At 36.1% G+C, this 19,330-nt stretch overlaps 1 protein-coding gene across 1 annotated transcript in view; it reads right to left on the bottom strand.

The window, feature by feature from the left end:
• The window catches only part of LOC138715086 (motor neuron and pancreas homeobox protein 1-like), a 69,588-nt gene extending 51,278 nt beyond the window's left edge, over window positions 1–18,310 (bottom strand). Inside the window, exon 1 of the mRNA XM_069847593.1 lies at window positions 17,689–18,310. Coding sequence (XP_069703694.1) covers window positions 17,689–18,193 — 505 coding nt within the window. The 5' untranslated portion in view covers window positions 18,194–18,310. The remainder of the gene's footprint in view (window positions 1–17,688) is intronic.
• Window positions 18,311–19,330: the final 1,020 nt, after the last annotated feature.

The raw sequence follows: 19,330 nt of genomic DNA, 5'->3' as shown, positions 1-19,330 counted from the left end.
AATTTTTATGTTTTATTTTAAATTATAAAATAAAAAATTGCCTCAGAATTAGTATTAATGTTCGGCAATACGTATAGATGTAAACAGTTTTTTTTTCCTTCATGAAACTTAACAAATGTAGGCTAAGGAGTCGACTGATTGACAATCATTTATGTTCAGTTTTAAGGATTGCAACTGCTAACGTAATATTATCTGATATAGAGAATGTTATATCTAAAAATAAACGTCAAACGTTTGCAGCAGATCCTTCAAGTGAGGAAAATGAACTCCTGTAATTTAAGAAAATATGTTTTGACATTATATACATTGCAATTGCGACAAATAAGCAATCCAATAAAAGCTTTTTGTTTTTTCAATTTGTGTACGTATTTACGTATCAGTATTTGTTTCTTCTTTCTAATGCTTCGTGACACATAATTCAAGTACAGTAGCCTACATATTATTTTATCTGTTAATTTATAAGTATATAGTCACAAAATCATAATTATATTTCACAATTTCAATTTTTAAATAATATTTGTGTCTTATTCCTTTGTTTGTTTGTTTGTTTGTTGTTTTTTTTTGGTAGAAGTTGTTATTTAAATTCATTACAACTTATTTACTGCTGCTGATCATTATTGTGCATGAAGTATCTGAGACGCTTATAACATTGTCTCATTTGTATGATTTCCCCTACAACTACAATCCCTTACTTACTGTAACATTTTCTACATCCCTGCCTGAACGCTGTATGCAGTCTTTTATAGAGGAGCACGCGGCGTAGTCCATACTGATTTCGTGACACCACTGATCTAGGGCGAGTCATCTGCGCCTTCCTTATTGAATACAAGCAATTTTGAATTTTATTTGGAGACCAAGAAATTATAACATTAGTTAATTTAACTCTTTTTTGTTATTTTATGCATTAACCCTTAACTTGGCAAATCTTATTTTCTCACACTAGTTTATTAAACCTTGTCGGACTGTGAAGAAAAAAACTATCGCAATGTCCGTATTTTTATGTGTTGTACAATATTATAGTATTGTGAAATTTTAATCTTCCTACCAATTTTTTTTCTGTTCTATTAAAATTATAGTATATAGCCTATTAACCTGTTGTATCCTATAGGATACATTGTCAATTTAAGGGTTAAGTAGACATACCTGTGCTGGGCGTAGGTTAGATTGTACTGATAATACTTCATTCATTCATTCATTCATTCAGTGTTCTGTCCAAGGGCAGGTCTCTCACTGCAAATCCAGCTTTCTCCAGTCTTTCCTATTTTTTCTTTCGTCTTTGTTTCCTCATACGATCCATATATCTTAATGTCGTCTATCATCTGATATCTTCTTCTACCCCGAACTCTCTCCCGTTCACTATTCCTTCCAGTGCATCCTTTAGTAGGCAGTTTCTTTTCAGCCAGTGACCCAACCAATTCCTTTTCCTCTTCCTGATCAGTTTCAGCATCATTCTTTCTTCACCCACTCTTTCCAACACAGCTTCGTTTCTTATTCTGTCTGTCCAATTCACACGTTCAATTCTTCTCCACATCCATATTTCAAATGCTTCTGTTCGCTTCTCTTCACTTCGTCGTAATGTAATAATACTTAATGACTTAAATGTATTTATTTATAAGTATTTAAGGTGTTAGTCTTGACTTATTATACATGTTCAGACTGCCGGCCTTGCCCTAAAATAGTCCTACATTCATGACACCTTTCCAATATATTGCCTGACAAGCCACAAAGTGTCCACACAAAGAAATTGCAAGTGGCAGTGAAATATGTGGAATATTCCATGGTTTTCAGATTAAAACAATACTCATGGCGTGGGACTTGAACCTGCAACTTCATGTTGTTGGCTACGTGCTTTAACAAATTAACCTATAGATGGAACACGTTACCCCTCCTAATTTGTTTATTTCACAACTAACTAACAACGACTCACATGCCTTATTTATCCAGAAGATCTGTGTCTGCACCGTCGTTATCATGACATAACTGAATACGACGCCATGTTCGACGAGAAAATCTTCTGTTATATTCCTGGATACTTCTGCCACAGCAATTCGCAGTTGATTAATTCCAAAATATTAAAATATTAAAAATATTAAAGTACTAAAATATTACAGGGGTAACGTGCCCCTACCTGTAGTGTGTCATTCAGTTAGTTTTGTATTTCATAAACATACCTGATTTTGGATAGGCCCTACTGTGTTTATGAAATGGAATACAAATGTAAAGAGTTGCATAACCTCTCATGAAGAAGGCGCAGGTGACTCACCCCGTGTTGTACTTTTCATTTCGTTGTGTAAAGGGAAGTTTAAATTAATACTACAGGCAGATAAGTCGCATATCCTCAATTTAGACTAGGCCAAATAATCACATCACTTGATTATTGGTGAAGAGAGAGACTGGTCCTGATTTCAACCGATTTTTTCCACAAAAATTCAGAATCGTGTTGGTGGAAATGTGGTGAATTAGGCCTATGTATAATTTATTGAAGGCTCCAGTTTGTTATTTTATTTAAGAAAAACGTAAGGTTTGCTGTAGAGAGGTGAAGTAGCTTAATTGGAACTGAATTTTAAAGTACTGTATTTGCGGCCATGCTGTAGCCCTATTAAACACTGGGTAATTCAATAGTGCCAACGGTTAGAAATGGAAAGCACTAAATCTCTGATATTTTATCCGGACTAACTTGCATTCATCAACCGCCACAATGCTTCTGGATCTTTTGACCTTTCGTAGACCTGCATGTATATCGAACTTCCGAACTTAACTAGCCAGAACGTCATTGATCGACTCTGCTATTGTGATGTGCTCGAGATGCTGAATCCGATAAAACACACATTTATTATTTCTTGATAGATTCTGTCAATATCAAAAGAATAAATTAATGTATTTTCTTTAGGTCTATTAGCAATTTTGCTGCGCAAATTGAGGAGCTTTGGTTGCCGTGGCACCTCTTACACCAAAACTTCTCGAATTAATTATTTTGAAACAACAGAATGCATAAGTTGCCAGAATTTTTACCTGAACATGTGTAGAAACTACATATACAAACTCATTTTAATTTCACCACTGTTTTACACTGCCACATCTATTTTTTGATCGGCAGCACTGACATCACATTTAGCAGACAGAAAGCAATCTCAAGTCCGAAGTCTATCTTCGAAGCAATTGCCCATTATTCTTATATTTTGGAGAAGGGAAGGACTAAGGTTCTTCTTCACTACACATAACTTATCGTTTATTCTACGTTACTATACTCTTGAACGACAAAGGTTAATGAATCAACATATTGCTTTTCAGTTCCCGATATATACTTATAGATAGATTCAGACAGTTTCCTAACTCACCAAATCGAAATAGGCTATCAAGCCCGGATAAATAAATCGGGTCTCGCCCTAGGAACCACCGGCCGGAATCAGTCCATGATCGTGAACATTAGTCCTATAGAGAAATTTGCTTCTGTCTGGTTATCTCCAAATAGTGTCAAAGGATTTTAGATCTATGAAGTCAGATGTATGGTATGATTGGAAATATAGCCTATAAGATGAATTGGATAACATTACGATGGAATGAAATATATAAAATTGAAGGAAACGAGAGAGTTTGGATTAAACCCTCGTTTTTCGACCTTGTCCACCAGCAAGTAGGTCTATCTTGGCTTGCTTTCTAAGGATTGGACCCGGAACGAGTCCTTACACTACATACTTTTGGCCCAATGTGCACCTTTATCGTGAGTTACAGGAAGTAAAACTGGAAATAGACCTATATTTGGGCATAATTGCGACATAACAGTGAAATTTGACGCTGCCACAAATCAGTTCCGCGATCCATGGGCACATACACAGAAAAAATGTCGTCAATATGAGATATTTTCTGTAACTTGAGAACAATCAATTAACAATTTTTAATTTAATTTTCGTTTTCAGCATCAAAAGTTAATTACCATTTAGTACTGCCTTTTACTCATACATAACAACTTCCACTTGAACAATGGATATAAGAAAGTGTCCAATAATTTCAGTACAACGCGCTATTAGAGTACAGAAACCACAAAGTGATAGGCCTATAGGTGTAAGAAATAATAGGCCTAGACCTATCAAAATAATAGGCCTAGACATATCAAAATAATAGGCCTAGACCTATCAAAACCCATAGCACTGTATGTGAATTGATATTCAAAAGTAGCTCTACTTGGGTCCCTGTGCACGGCCCAAAGTAATAATCAAGCTTTTCGAAAGTCCATGTAGGCTATAGATCTATATGTATTGCCGTACGCAAATGTTGCTGTCATCAAATATGTGCATTAACGCGGAAATTTACATTCCTCAAGTACTGGCTGATTTGTAAATAAATGAATATTTCCTTAGTCTTGTTTCTCGAAAATGGATTGAAATGCATTACTATGTTCCTAACTTCAAGATATAAAGCTTCTAATAACATAATCCCTACATTTGTGCACTGACTATAAACAAACATTTTACATGGAGTGAATGATGAGGTATAGAAAAAGTAGGATTAGAGACAAGTTAAATCAGCCCTTCTCGCTTGGGTATAGTCACGGAAGGTGGCACGTGCAATGTAATTATACTTTATAGGCCTACTTATTTTCTAAATAATAATTAATATTCACCTACAGTACAGGTTGAAGAATGAGGTCAGTGACGCAAAAACGGTAATATGTTAAAGACTAAAACGTATTGGGAAATTATAGGTATGTAATTTGGATAGGCCTATTAAAAAAGTAAAGAGAGTAATCTTTAATCTGTATTCCCCCACTTTCCGAGTAATTATAGTCTTTCGTCACTTGTCTTTCCACAGCGTAAACATATAAAAAAGAAAGTAGGCCTAAGGTTTGGTACTGTTTTGCTGTGCTCTTCTAATGAAGGAAATATATGTGTTCTTCAATGAATAAATGAGACGTTATCATTCAACGAGGTGTATTAAGAAACAAAATATAGTTATAGTTGTTCATCTTCCTCTAAAAACAACGCCAGCGAAGAAATTTTCTTATCAGCAAGGTGTATTTCTGTTATGTTATAAACCTACTGTTTCGTCATAAATGTGGAATTTTTATAAAATCTTCTGTCTTTTGTGACGTGAATAATAATTTACCATTTAATGCAGTGTGATTTAATACCAGCAACCAATCTTGTTTATTCCACTACAAGGACTTTCACATTTCAAAGGAGAACAAACTACATTGAAAAAAAAAAACAGTTTTTTTATTCTAACACATACGATGGCAAACTAGAAGAAATTAATTATTGTTAATATGCAAATTAATATAAAATTAATTATATAATTACAAGAATCTGTTTACCGAAAATATAAACAATTAAGTCACCATGAACAAGAGACTGTTTATAGGTACAACATTGCATGTTGGAAATTGGTATCAGTTGTTCAGCTTATCCAACAGAAGGCCAAGAAGAACCTTTCAACAGTATCGATAGATAGTTTCCCTGAAATTTGGGTGAGCGGCGAATCCTCGGCCTTATCTCGCCAAATATCATCTCACTATCACCAATCCCATCGACGCTAAATAACCTCGTAGTTGATACAGCGTAGTTAAATAACCGAGTAAAAAAAAGGTGCCACGTCATTGATCGACCCTGCGATTGTGATGTGCCCGAGATGCTGAATCCGATAAAAGACTCTTTTATTATTTCTTGATAGATTCTGTCAGTATCAAAAAAATAATGTATTTTCTTTAGGCCTATTAGCAATTTCGCTGCGCAAATGAAGAGCTTTGGTTTCCATCTTTTACCCGGTCATTTGTACATTTCATAATTACTTAATAGTTATTGCTCTGAAGTGGGCTAAACTTTTCTTTGAAGTAAAACGGTCTATGAATAGGCCCTAATAGGAAAAATAAACAGTGCAATAAAAGCTGCACATACTTTCTCATTGCGCGTTATTATTTAGGTAATATAAAACATAGGTAGGCTACATTATATCCGTAGTGAATGAATGGATGATGATGATGATTATTATTATTATTATTATTATTATTATTATTATTATTATTAAGTTTTTTTATGGAGAATTGTTGATATGTCACATAACTAGTTCTGTGGTAAGAAATACAAGTTTTCGATACGATCAATAGCCTATAATACCCAGGCACGACTATTTTCTTCCAGTTCCATACGGGTCGCTGTCTTAGGAGCTTAATTGCTTACTTCAGACCATGCATTGCAGAGATAGGATATTATGTAAACTTTTTATGTGAGAAATCAATTTCGGATCCCACGTTATTGTAGGCACTAAGTTACAGCAGTAGACCATTGATCTAATTACATTAAAAAGTACCGTTTAACATTAACTTACGAGTAAATCTGTCAAACGCTGTGCAACAACAGATTAGCCTAAAAACAACGCCGGAATAAAACTAGTTGCCACTAGAGGGCTGTGAAATGAGTGCAGTGCTGTCAGCTGTAAACATGACAAATGTGATTTCAGAACAACAATTATATTACCGTCTCATTTGCAACTCTACACTATGTAAACGAAAAATCAAAAGGGAATCGTCTTAACCGATTTCGTGTAAATTGTTCTTCGTGTCGATAATTTAAAATAAAAACTCATAGGGTGCTATTCATAGACATTTCGCAGCACGCGCTACGAGCGTACTAAGGTAGCCCTGGCTATCCACTGGTTACTAGTACAGAATTCAAATCATATCCTATCGCTAACGCTGGTTTATGAGTACGAAAAACGCTAATCATCCACCGGAAGCCAGCGCTAAAAATGTCTATGAATACGACCCATAGTGTTTTAGCAAAAATTGTAATCTTTCATGTGCAACATTTCTGAATAGGACTAAATTGACCTGGAAATAACCTACTTAATATGAACACAATCAGTTTAACAGTCAGTAATAAATCGCTATACACAGATATATTTCATGTCAAAAACTGTTTTTATTTTATTTTATTTTATTTTTTCAGTATTAAGGATGTCGAAATCTCTGTGTGGAAGCTGGAGAAAAACAATAGTTTCAACTTAGCTCATGCGTGTCTTATGAGGCGACGGTGTCTGGAGATAGGTATAACTGGGTCATCACAGAATACACAGAACTGGTCCTCCTGGTTGGAGGTTGAGCGTGAATCTAACGACCTCAACTTGTAAAAATGTTATTGTTATGAGATCTGAAGAAGCACTAGCGGATTGTCTAACTTAATAATTGGCTCTATACAAGAATGCGAATGTAGAAGACATAAGCCTACAATAATTTTGAACTTCATAATTTTATACACAGAACCAGATTTATTTAAGTAGGCCTACCGTTAAAATAAGTGGTTGAAATGGACATGACATATCACGCGAATAGGTGATGACAGAATGGCAAAAAGAATGTTTGAGCAGAGAGCAGAGAGGAATTGGAAGGCATAAAATGGAATGATGTACAGCATTTACCAAGATGTTGAACTGCTTGGAGAAAGGAACTGGGAAAGTCGAGCTCTTAATTAGGGAAGACTGGGAAAAGCTTCTGAAGGCCAGAGCCTTATTATTATTATTATTATTATTATTATTATTATTATTATTATTATTATTATTATTATTATTATTATTATGTAGGAAAACATAGTTTCATAATGACATCGGAATAATCTTTTTAAACAATTGAGTCCTGTATCTTGATATTTTGTGTAATAATGAAAAACTGAAAAGAAACAAAAAGTACCTAGTTGGAATAGAAAGTTTCGGGTAAATTGTCATTTCAAATTGCTATTACATAAGTGCTTCAATTCTATTGTCGTATGTTACTAGTAAATATTCCTCCACTTGATGTACATAGATCTCGGATGTAGGCCTACTAAACTTTGATCACAAAAGCTATAATCAATGAAAAAAAAATAATAATAGTGATAATAATAATAATAATAATAATAATAATAATAGTAATACTAAAGTAGGATGGGAGGATATTTTTAAACAGACTATTGGAAAAGAGAGCCTACACGTAACTAGTAATGATAATGGAGTTACGTTACCGTAGTTAACTTTGCCACATCAAAAATTTAATATTGTGAAAAATAGGCCTACAACATTCCCGTACAAGGATATACATAAATATATACGTGGACTTCTCAATATGAATTTACACACAACCAAATAAATCACATCTTGATAGATAAACGAAAACATACTAGTAAGTTAAAATAGAAATTAGATCCTTCAGAGGGGCAAACTGTGATTCTGATCATAATTTCGTAATTGGAGAATTAAGAGAAAGACTATCAGTAGCCAAGCGAGTAGAGCAAAAAGTTAATATTAGGAGATTCAATATTCCGAAATTAAAAAACGAGGAAAATAAGCAACATTATCAGGTCGAAATTTCAAATAAGTTTGCCACTTTAGGAAGTTCCGACGAAGTTGAGAAGGGGTTGGATGTTAATAGCGTGTGGGAAATTTCAGATATAATATCAAAATTGCAGCTGAGCAGAGTATAGGCTATTATGAAACTAAGGAAACGAAACCGTCGTTTGATGAAGATTGTTCCAAGGTAGTAGAAAGAAGGCAGTAAGCAAAACTGGAATTCTTACAGGATCCAGTTGAGGCGAATAGATAGGCCTATAATTATTTCAGTGAAAGACGGGAAGCAAGTAATACCCTTAGGAACAAAAGGAGAGATTACTTGAAGGAAAAACTCAATGAGGTAGAAACAAATAGTAAGAATAATAACATTAGAAATGTATAAAACAGCATAAAGGTATTTAAGAAAGGATATCAGGCAAGGGTAAATTGATCAAGGATGAGAATGGTGATTTGCTTGCAGACTCTCATTCCATCCGGAACAGATGGAAAAACTATTTTGGGAAATTACTAAATATGTAGTCTACATAGGCTAGCCCAAATAGAAATGATCGGGACGAAATTCAAATACAAACAGCTGAGCCATTTATACCCGAATCCACACTTTCTGAAGTCGAAATTGCGATAGAAAATCTGAAAAAGTTCAAGTCTCCAGGTATCGATCAAATTCCAGTAGAATTAACACAAGAAGGTGGAAACGCATTGTCTAGTGAAATTTATAAGATTGTACTTGCTATTTGAGAAAAGGAAATTGTACCACAACAATGGAAGGAGTCCATAATTGTAGCTATCTATCTCAATAAGGGGAAAATGACTAACTGTAGTAATTTTCGAGGAATATCACTTAAGGTATGTTGACGTCGTACAAAATTTTGTCTAACATTCTTTCGAGAAGATGAAATTATTGGGGATCATCAATGTGATTTCAGGCGTAAAAGATCGACTATTGATCAGATCTTTTGTATTCGACAGATATTGGAGAAAAATGTGAATAGGCCTATAAGGGTACCCAATAGCCCACATCAGTTATTCGTAGATTTCAAAAATGCATATGCCTCGGTTAAGAGAGAAGTTTTATATAATATTTTTATTGAATTTGGTATTCCCAAGAAACTAGTTCGATTAATTAAAATGTGTGTCAGTAAAACATTCAGCCAAGTCTATAGGCCTATAAGCCACTTGCTGTCTGACACTTTTCCAATTCAATGCAAGGGGATGCACTACCATCGTTACTTTTTAACTTTTCTCAGAATATGCTATTAAAAAGGTCCAGGAAAACAAAGGAGGTTTGGAATTGAACGGGTTACATCAGCTGAGCTGCTTGTTTATGCGAATGACATGGATATGTTAGGAGAAAATCCACAACCGATTGGGGAAAACACAAAAATCCTACTTGAAGCAAGTAAGGGACAGGTTTGGAAGTAAACGCCGAAAAAACAAAGTATAATTATGATTATGTCTCGTGATCGGAACATAGTACGAAATTGAAATATAAAAATTGGAAATTTATTCTTTGAAAAGGTAGAAAAATCCAACTAGCCATACCTTGGAGCAACAGTAACAAATATAAATGACACTTACTTTCTTACTTACTTACTTACCTACTTATGACTTTTAAGGAATCCGGAGGTTCATTGTCGCCCTCACATAAGCCAGACATCGGTCGCTATCCTGAGCAAGATTAATCCAGTCTCTACTATTATATCCCACCTCCCTCAAATCCATTTTAATATTATCCTCTCATATACGTCTCGGCTTCCCCAAAGGTCTTATTACCCCGGTCTCCCAACTAACACTCATGCATTTCTGGGTTTGCCCATACGTGCTACATGCCCTGCCCATCTCAAACGTCTGGATTTAATGTTCCTAATTATATCAGGGGGTCACTACAAGAATTCGAGGAAGAAGCGAGAAAGCTTGGTTTGGAAATAAATGAAAGAAAAACCAAGTATATGAAAACATCCAGAAGAGAGGTACAGAAGCAGGACAATGTGGTCTTTCATCACCATAATTTTGAAAATTGTACAAGTTTTAAATATTTAGGTACAATGATTACAAACAATAATGATATATCCTCAGAAATAAAGACAAGAATAATGGCCGGTAATAGGTGCCTGTTTGGGCTTGGAAAACTATTTAAACTCGGTTCATTATCCAGATCTGCAAAGAAAATAATTTATAAAACTATTCTAAGACCAGTGGTTACATATGCTAGCGAAGCTTGGGTTTTAACAATAAATAATGAAAATATGCTAGCAGTTTGGGAAAGAAAAGTCCCGAGAAAGATATATGGTCCCCATTTTGAAAATAGTCAATTTAGAAGTAGAACAAATAAAGAATTAATGGAACTGTATGGAGAACCGAGTATAGTTTCCTTCATTAAGAAAGGCAGACTTAGATCGTTGGGACATCTTGAACTTATGCCAGAAGGCCGATTACCTAAACGGGCATCATATGGACACCCAGGAGGATTAAGCAAGAGAGGAAGACCAAGGCTGAGGTGGCTTCAGGATGTGGAGGATGATCTGCGGAGAGTTGGATGCAAGAGATGGAGACAACGGGCTCAAGATAGAGATGAATGGTTTCTACTGATTAAGGAAGCCCAGGCCCTTCATGGGCTGTAGTGCTAATAATGAATTAATTATATCAGGTGAAGAATAAAATGCATGCAGTTCTGTGTTGTGTAACTTTCTCCATTCTCCTGTAGCTTAACTTCAACCCTCTTAGCCCCAAATATTTTCCTAAGCACCTTATTCTCAAACGCCCTTAACCTCTGTTCCACTCTCAAAGTAAGAGTCCACGTTTCACAACCACACAGAAGAACTGGTAATATAATTATTGTTTTATAAATTCTAACTTTCAGCTTTTTTAAGAGCGGACTGGATGGTAAAAGCTTCTCAACCGAATAATAACACGCATTTCCCATATTTATTCTGCGTTTAATTTCCTCCCGGGTATCACTAATATTTGTTACTGTTACTCCAAGATATTTGAATTTTTCCACCTCTGAAAGGGTAAATTTCCAATTTTTATATTTCCATTTCGTACAATATTCTGGTCACGAGAAATAATCATATGCTTTGTCTTTATGGGATTTACTTCCAAACCTTATTTTGAGGTTTCGTAACAAGCTGTTTTTACTTGATGGGTTGTTAGCCCTTCGTCCAACTCCCAAGCTGGAGTACCACCTCTTATCGGCTGTCCGCGACTGCTTATTCAATACTATATTCGCAGCTACCCTCCATATCTGGAGACCGTCTCCTCTATCCGCAACCTTGAGGACGCGCCATGTCGTGGTGATAGGGACCCACAATACATGGACATAAATTACACTCGAGAGGAAATTAAACGCACAATAAACATGGGAAATACCTGTTAGTATTCGATTAAAAAGCCTTCACCATCCCTTCTGCTCTCGAAAAAGCTGAAAATTAGAAATTATAGAACAGTTATATTACAGGTTGTTCTGTGTGGTTGTGAAACTTGGACTCTCACTTTGAGAGACTAACAGAGGTTAAGGGTGTTCGAGAATAGGTGCTTAGGAAAATATTTGGGGCTAAGAGGGATGAAGTTACAAGAGAATGGAGAAAGTTACACAACGCAGAACTGCACACATTGTATTGTTCACCTAACAAAATTAGAAACATTAAATCCAGACGTTTGAAATGGGAATGTAGCATGTATAGGGAATCCAGAAATGCATATAGAGTGTTAGTTGGAAGACCTGAGGGGAAAAAAGCTTTGGGGAGGTCAAGAGACGTGGACGAGAAAATAATATTAAAATGGACTTGAGGGAGGTAGAATATGCTGGATTAATCTTGGTCATGATAGGGACCGATGATGGGCTTATGTGAGAGCGGCAATGAACCTCCGGGTTCCTTAAAAGATATTTGTAAGTAAGTATTAATAAGGGGGCAAGTTTGATACATTAGTAATATGATTTCAAAATCTGAAATACAAGGCATGGGTAATCAAATTATTAGTTTCATTTTAATAGAACATTATTGTAAGATATGTTGTGAAAACTAGCCTATGTCAACAAATGTATCTCTGAGACTAGACTATACAGAATTAAACCTATGCTGTTATTATTTTTTTGTTCTGAAAATTGGATTCTCCTAAAGGGACATAAAGGAAATCGGGAAAAGAAAATTGCTCATAACATTAGAATTTTTCAGACGAACTGTTAAAATTAGAAACGAATAGGATAACATTAGCCTGTCACTGAAGGTATATAACTTAATTAGAATTTAATAGAAAGTATATTTTTAAGAATTTATTTCATAGTTTTGTCGAGGAAATTCTGATAGGTAGGCCTATTGTTTTTCTAATGGAAGGAATAAGTTAATATTGAAAGAGAGGGAGCGAAATCGCCCTATCAGTTTTACACTTTTTAGTAAAGGAACGGGCCATAAGGCCCATGAAATACATTAGATATTATTATTATTATTATTATTATTATTATTATTATTATTATTACTATTATTATTATTATTATTATTATATGTGAAAAAATTCGATCCGATAGGTCTAGTGCGGAGAAATCGATCTCCACAAGCGGACAGACGGCCTATAGGACTATAGACCCTATATTATTTGTTTATATTGATGAACGCTGAAAATGTGTTACTCCGCGAAAATGTAGGCCTAAGGAATTTATGTTATAGGCCTACTTTCTCTTTAATTTAGATTCTGTCGAATTGCACTGTTTGTTATCTGGTGCATTGTGTAAAAGATTAAACTGTTTGCCAATAAAATTGAGTTAGTTAATAGGCCTATTTTTCTAAATTTGACATTTTTAATTAAGTAAAGTTATTGAAAAGCTACAGAGTAAATGATGATTTTTTACCTCAATCTATTTTTTCAGTTATAAAAGAAACGAGTCCAATTAATCAAAATGATGAAAATACGAAGTTAATGTTCAGTCGTTGAGGAAAGAATTTGTGAAAACTTCAAATGAGTCTTGAACGCCATTTCATTCTTCTATGTAGAACTAAGAATGAGGATTTTGAAATATAGGCTGCAATGTTATAAGCCTATATTTAGGTCTAAAACATTTAGGTTTTTTAATTCTACTTAATGTAGGCCTACTCTAGAATTTGTCTCACATTTGTGTTCGTTAAAATCCAGACAGAAACTGGCAATAATAATATAAGTTTAGCATGTTATGTGCGCGGTTAGCTTCCTCAGGTTTTTTGGTGCTGCAAACATAAATAGGTAAGCTTAGACCTATAGCCTATAATATTCTAACTATGTAAGAGATTGATTCATTCGTCATCTTTAAAGAGCTCATATCAGAATTTATATTTCGACTGCAAGAGTATTTCTTACAAGACACTTGCAAAAAAAGGTTTAAAATAGTGTTATTTATATATGTGACATCTTCTGAAATGTTACTTATTACGAGAGATGCCAAAAATATTTTCAGATCTGAGTTGTAGAACTATAAGATAATATAAATCCGTGGCGCGAAACTCATAGAGAACCAAGGCTTACCAGCCGATAGATAGGCCTATCACGTCACATACTTCGGTAGAGATGAACGATTATCCAACAAGTACGGGGTAACTTAAGGTAAGCAGGACGATCCCTCCAGCCGTTACGGGTGGCTTTCGAAGCCGGATTTTACTACTCATTTTAGTTCCAAATTCATCACGATGTTGGGTGGGTACCGGTCCCAAGCACTGGCCGAAATTTCATGAGAAAATTTCTTCCCTCATGAGGACTCGAACTGGCGCCTGTTTTCTGTCGCTATTCCAAGGCATGACGACTTAGAGCAAGCGGCTACGGCGCGGAACAGACATAGGCCTATGTAAAATAACATTTAAAAAGTGTCGGGAGAAGTTGGCCTAGGCTATTTGAAAGTGTAGTGTGAACAAAAACGGAACAACGATAGTTAGGTTAAATAAAAAAGATGTGTACTAGGCTATAAAAAATTTGGTTATTATTTTAATGTCAAATAAATTAATAAATAATCCATTCCCTTCACCTATTTGAATATAAAGAAGTGTGTTTATTACAGGCTACAAAAAATAGAAACGTAGACATTCAATAACAATATGACAAGAAAAAACAACAATCTGAAAGTCTATATCAGGCAGCAGATTGTCTATCTTAAATAATCGATAAATTAATCGAATTGTTACCATATGAAAAATGAAACAGAATAGAATACAGAAGTTTCAATTAAACATAGGCAAATTAACAAGTAAACTGTTACTGTAGTGAAGTTTTTACTTTTCGGTAATTGTGTCTTACAACTTCAACTTAATTTCTGCAGTATTTCGAATATGACTTAAGTACTGTTTTCACCTTCAGGATAATGTTCCTCAAGACCTCGAACTTTCGACTACTCTGTTGGATCCGATGTAAGTTAATTCTACAACGTAAACAACTGGACGAAGCTAATACGCGCCAAATGCTGTATTACATACAGGTAGTCTACTGCCCCCCCCCCAACCAACACGAATTGGTTACAAGGTGATGCTAAATCAATCGATGTTGCCTGATCAATTAAAATTGTAACGTAATAGTGAAAAGTTGTTGTTTATTATCACACGATAATGGATTTAATTTTCTTTACATGTTTATGGTGCAATGCTTCGTGTCATTAGATTGATAACATAATGAAACATTTCAGATCGGTGCTATCTCAGCTGATCACCCTAACTTTATAGGCGTACGCGTATGTGGAACATTTAACACTAGCTATTTATTTTATTTTTCCAGTTGTTGTTTAGTGTATTCAAACATAAGGAACATTACTGAGTATTCAGATCTCTGACGTCATTGCTCTAATAATAAAGTCAGTAGTCCCTAAACTTCAGAGAGATCAAATTTCAACGAGCACTCGTAAGAAATCATCATAACGCGATCAATCAATTGTTCGGCTTCACGAGGACAGGACCAAGAGGGGCTCCTTACTTAGGCTTGCTTTGGTCCATTTTGTCCAAGTCCGACAGGTGGCCCGGGTGACATTCGTGAATCCGATACTGAAAGGAGGGCCATCTTGCCTTAGTCCTGATAGGGCCAGGTCCCAGAGCCCCAAGCCCTTCTATATCAACATCGGAAACCCGTGCTACCACAAAACTTAACACCAGTCTATTTTTACTATTGTACACTGTAGGCATAGATGAAGTGAGGGGAAGATGGAGAATGTTGTGGAATGATAGAGGGAAACGGGAATGCCTTGAGAAAACGCCTTTGCGACATCTTCTTTGTCAACAACAAATTCCATCACAATGTGGTCTGATATCAATCTCGGGCCTCCTGGATGGAAGACCAACGCTAAAGTTGAGCCACAGACGCGACAAGTGACAGCCTGAGAGCTCCAATACATCACTAGCCCTAATATCTAACTCTGCGATATTCACTTGGCAAGGCTAACGCCTTGCAGTGGACAGAATCACAGAAGATAGTTTAGCAACTAAGCTACATTACTGCGAAAGCTTCATACATTGGGCCTGAGGTTGTGTTTTTCTGTGACATCTCAGTTGGGTATTGAAGTTAGTTCCTTGGATTACGCAAATAAATTGCCATATAAGCCAGTTAGAAAATGGTGATAGTTTGATTGTTAGTAAGCTTACGTAGACTCTATAAGAAATAACTTAGGCTAGTTCTTCACATCTGTAAGTAAGTGTGCTTGAGTCGAAAAAATTGTAAGCTATAAATTATTTCTTGTCTGTGCGAATTTCTCAAAATTTGAATCTTGCCATAAAGCCTATCGATATTTGCTCATACAATTTTTGTTTGTTCACGTGTAGTCAAGATCAATTAGAATCGAATCATCTGATATCACTAAACTGAAACCACTCAGCCAAACAGATCTATAAACAGATTGAGGATTTCTCAGCTTACCATTTTAGAATATGCTGTTCACAATTACTGAAATATTGCTAATAATAGTCTTATAATAATAATAAATAATAATAATAATAATAATAATAATAATAATAATAATAATATACTTCTTAGTCAGATTAGCGAATATAGGCCTATTACTAGTCAGCGATGTTTTCAATGGAGAGGGAAAGGAAATAGTCACCATAACCCATTACCTCCTAGCTAAGTTTCCTCATGAGTGATGTCTTATTGGTGTCACTTATGATGTTCCACCCCAACTTCGGACAGTTGACTAAACAATAACAATAACAATAATAATAATAATAATAATAATAATAATAATAATAATAATAATAGCTAATTATGAAGACATACTTTATGTGACATTGGCTAGGTGTACTTGCTATAGGCAAATTAGTTATTTTATGTATAATTTAGCTTATGTAACACATTAGGCGTACATTAGGATCTATTTTAACTCGTTGTTTACAGTAGGTTACGTAAATTTAGGTAGGCCTATGTCATATTAGTAGGCCTATCAATAATGTGTAAGAATAAATCAGTTTGATGAAAGTATAGCTATAAATAATAATAATAATAATAATAATAATAATAATAATAATAATAATAATAATAATAGGCTAATAATAATAATAGGGATAATAATAATAATAATAATAGGGCTAGTAATAATATTATTATTAATAGGCTAATAATAATAACTAATAATAACATAGGCCTATTGGATTTCCTGAGTGGTCTAGTGGTTAACATGCTTGCCAGCGAATCCGAAGTTCAGAGTGTAGGCTAACATCCTTCGGAAGGGAAGTAAATAACGAGAGTTCATTGTCGTAGATTTACAGCAAGTAAAATATCCCTGTCCCTGAATGAAAGACCTTCAGGCAAAATTTACTACAAATTTGTTGCTCACATAAAAATTTGGTGGTACTTCATTATCTTCAGGCTTAGTTGCCTTGAGAGATATGCCTTATTGGTGCCACTTAGAGGTTCCAACTTGTCTTCGGACAGTTGATTAAACAATAACATATCTATCAGGTTCATATTAGCGGCCTGTTTGCGCGTTGACTTGTTCTACTTTGCACCTGCGCCTTACAGCCTTACTGTAGGCCTACCACACTAGACCTATACCAATAAGGAGTCAAGAGTGAAGTAAAGTAGATTATTATTATTATTATTATTATTATTATTATTATTATTATTATTACTACTACTAATACTATTTTCTCGACCAAAAATTTAGGCTACAGGCTTACTAGTACTATGCCACTAATGTTTGAAATGTTTACCTCAAGTGACATAGGTAGGCCTACTACTCCCTTAGGAACAGATCGGCAACATTTTCCGAATAATATGAGAAATTCCAAATAACTTTTCACCTTTTGTTGCTGTTTTCGTGGTGTGGGGCTCAGTATAACTATGAAATTCAGTTTTAATGGACACAGCTTCTGCTTTCACATCACACATTCGATTCGCCTCAATTGCTACTACTTCTAGACCTACTGTTACTATTGATACCTGTAAGGTCGGGCAGGCGCGGGTAGAACATGCCTGTGCGCGCCAGCCATTCTAGCTGCATGTGCTGCAGGTGCTGCTGGTTGCCCGTTGGCCCAGCACCGCTTCCGGGCGCTCCGGCGGCGCCCTTGGCACCTCCCGCCACCGCCGCCGCCGCCGCTTCCAGGGGATGGAACGCCGAGCCCCCAGAGAGCAGGTGGTGGTGGTGGTGGTTGGGGTAGCCGTACACGGCGTGGTGGCCGAGGTGGTGATTCTGGTGGAAGAGGGCGGCAGCCACCGCGGAGGGCGCCGCAGATCCTGCGAGCAGACCCGGTCGCGGCACGAGGTGGGGCGCTCCAGAGAAGCCGGCGACGTCCTCGGAGCCGGGAGAGATGGGCGGACTGACGCTGCGGACGGAGGAGGGCGACGCGCTGGCGTCCTCCGGCTCGTCACCGCGCGCCAGCAGCGCCTCGATGCAGAAGGACTTCTTGCTGCTGCCCGCCGCGTCTAGCGTGGTCGTGGCGGCCATCCTACACACGCGAGGGCTCGAACCCGGGAGCGAGACGCGCGCGTCCTGTGTCCACGCGGCGGCACATATCTGTCTGGCAACCGCGGCCCGAGCGCCTGGCAGCGGAGTCTCTTGCCTGCCATGCGAGAACGCATCCTATTGGCTTGTCGAGCCCGCCCCCATGTCCTCCTATTGGTTTACAAAGCTCCGCCTTTTCCCGCTCGACCTCCCTGCCGAACCGTCTGCCTCTGTTTTGTTTTGTTGTCGTCCTCCTTCCTCCCTTACTTCCTTTTCTGTTGTCTTTCTTTCATTCTTTCCGTGTTTCCTTCGTTCCTCTATCATTCTTTTACTGCTCTTTTCTTCATTTTTTCCTGTTCTTTTCTTCTCCTTTTACCTGCTTCTTCATTGTTTCTTACTCTCTTTTTTATTTCTTTCATTCTTTCCTTAATTCATTCATTCTTTTACTGCCCTTTTCTTCATTATTTCCTGTTCCTTTCTTCTCTTATAGCTGTTTCTTCATTGTTTCTTTCCTCTCTTTTTAATTTTCTACTTTCTTCCCGTCTTTCCTTCATAGTTTTATTCATTCTCTTGCTGTTCTTTTCTTAATTTTTTCCTCTTCCATTATTCCCCATTTAGCCTTTTTTTTCTTATTTCTTTCTCTTTCTTTTTTCATTTCTTTCGTTTTTTCCGTCTTTCCTTCGTTTTTTCTTCATTCTTTTATTGATCTTATCTTCATTTTTTTCGTGTCCCATTCTTCTCTATTTAGTTGTTTTTTCTCTTCCTCTCCCTCTTTTCCTCTGTCTCTTTTTTCTTCTCTTTCATTCTTTTCACACTTCCTTCGTTATTTTTTTATTTCTTTTCATTTTCCTTCAATTTTTCTACCTGTTTATCCTTCTCTTTCTTCTTTATTTCTTTTGTTCTTTCCATCTTTTCTTCTTTCCTTTCTTTGTAATGTTTCTTACCTATCTTCTTCCTTTCTTTCATTCTCTCCACATTTACTTTGTTTCCTTCTTCATTATTATTCTGTCTCTATAGGCCTATTTTGTTTGTAATTGCTTCTCCCTCTTCTTTCTTTCACTCTTTCCATCTGTTCTTCGTTATTTTCTTCATTCTTTTTCTCTTCCATTCTTATCATTTTAATTGTTCCTTCCTTCTATT

Source organism: Periplaneta americana, chromosome 15 (assembly GCF_040183065.1).
Source record: "Periplaneta americana isolate PAMFEO1 chromosome 15, P.americana_PAMFEO1_priV1, whole genome shotgun sequence".
NCBI classification, from domain to species: Eukaryota; Metazoa; Arthropoda; class Insecta; order Blattodea; family Blattidae; genus Periplaneta; species Periplaneta americana.
This window is presented reverse-complemented; position numbering and strand designations above follow the sequence as displayed.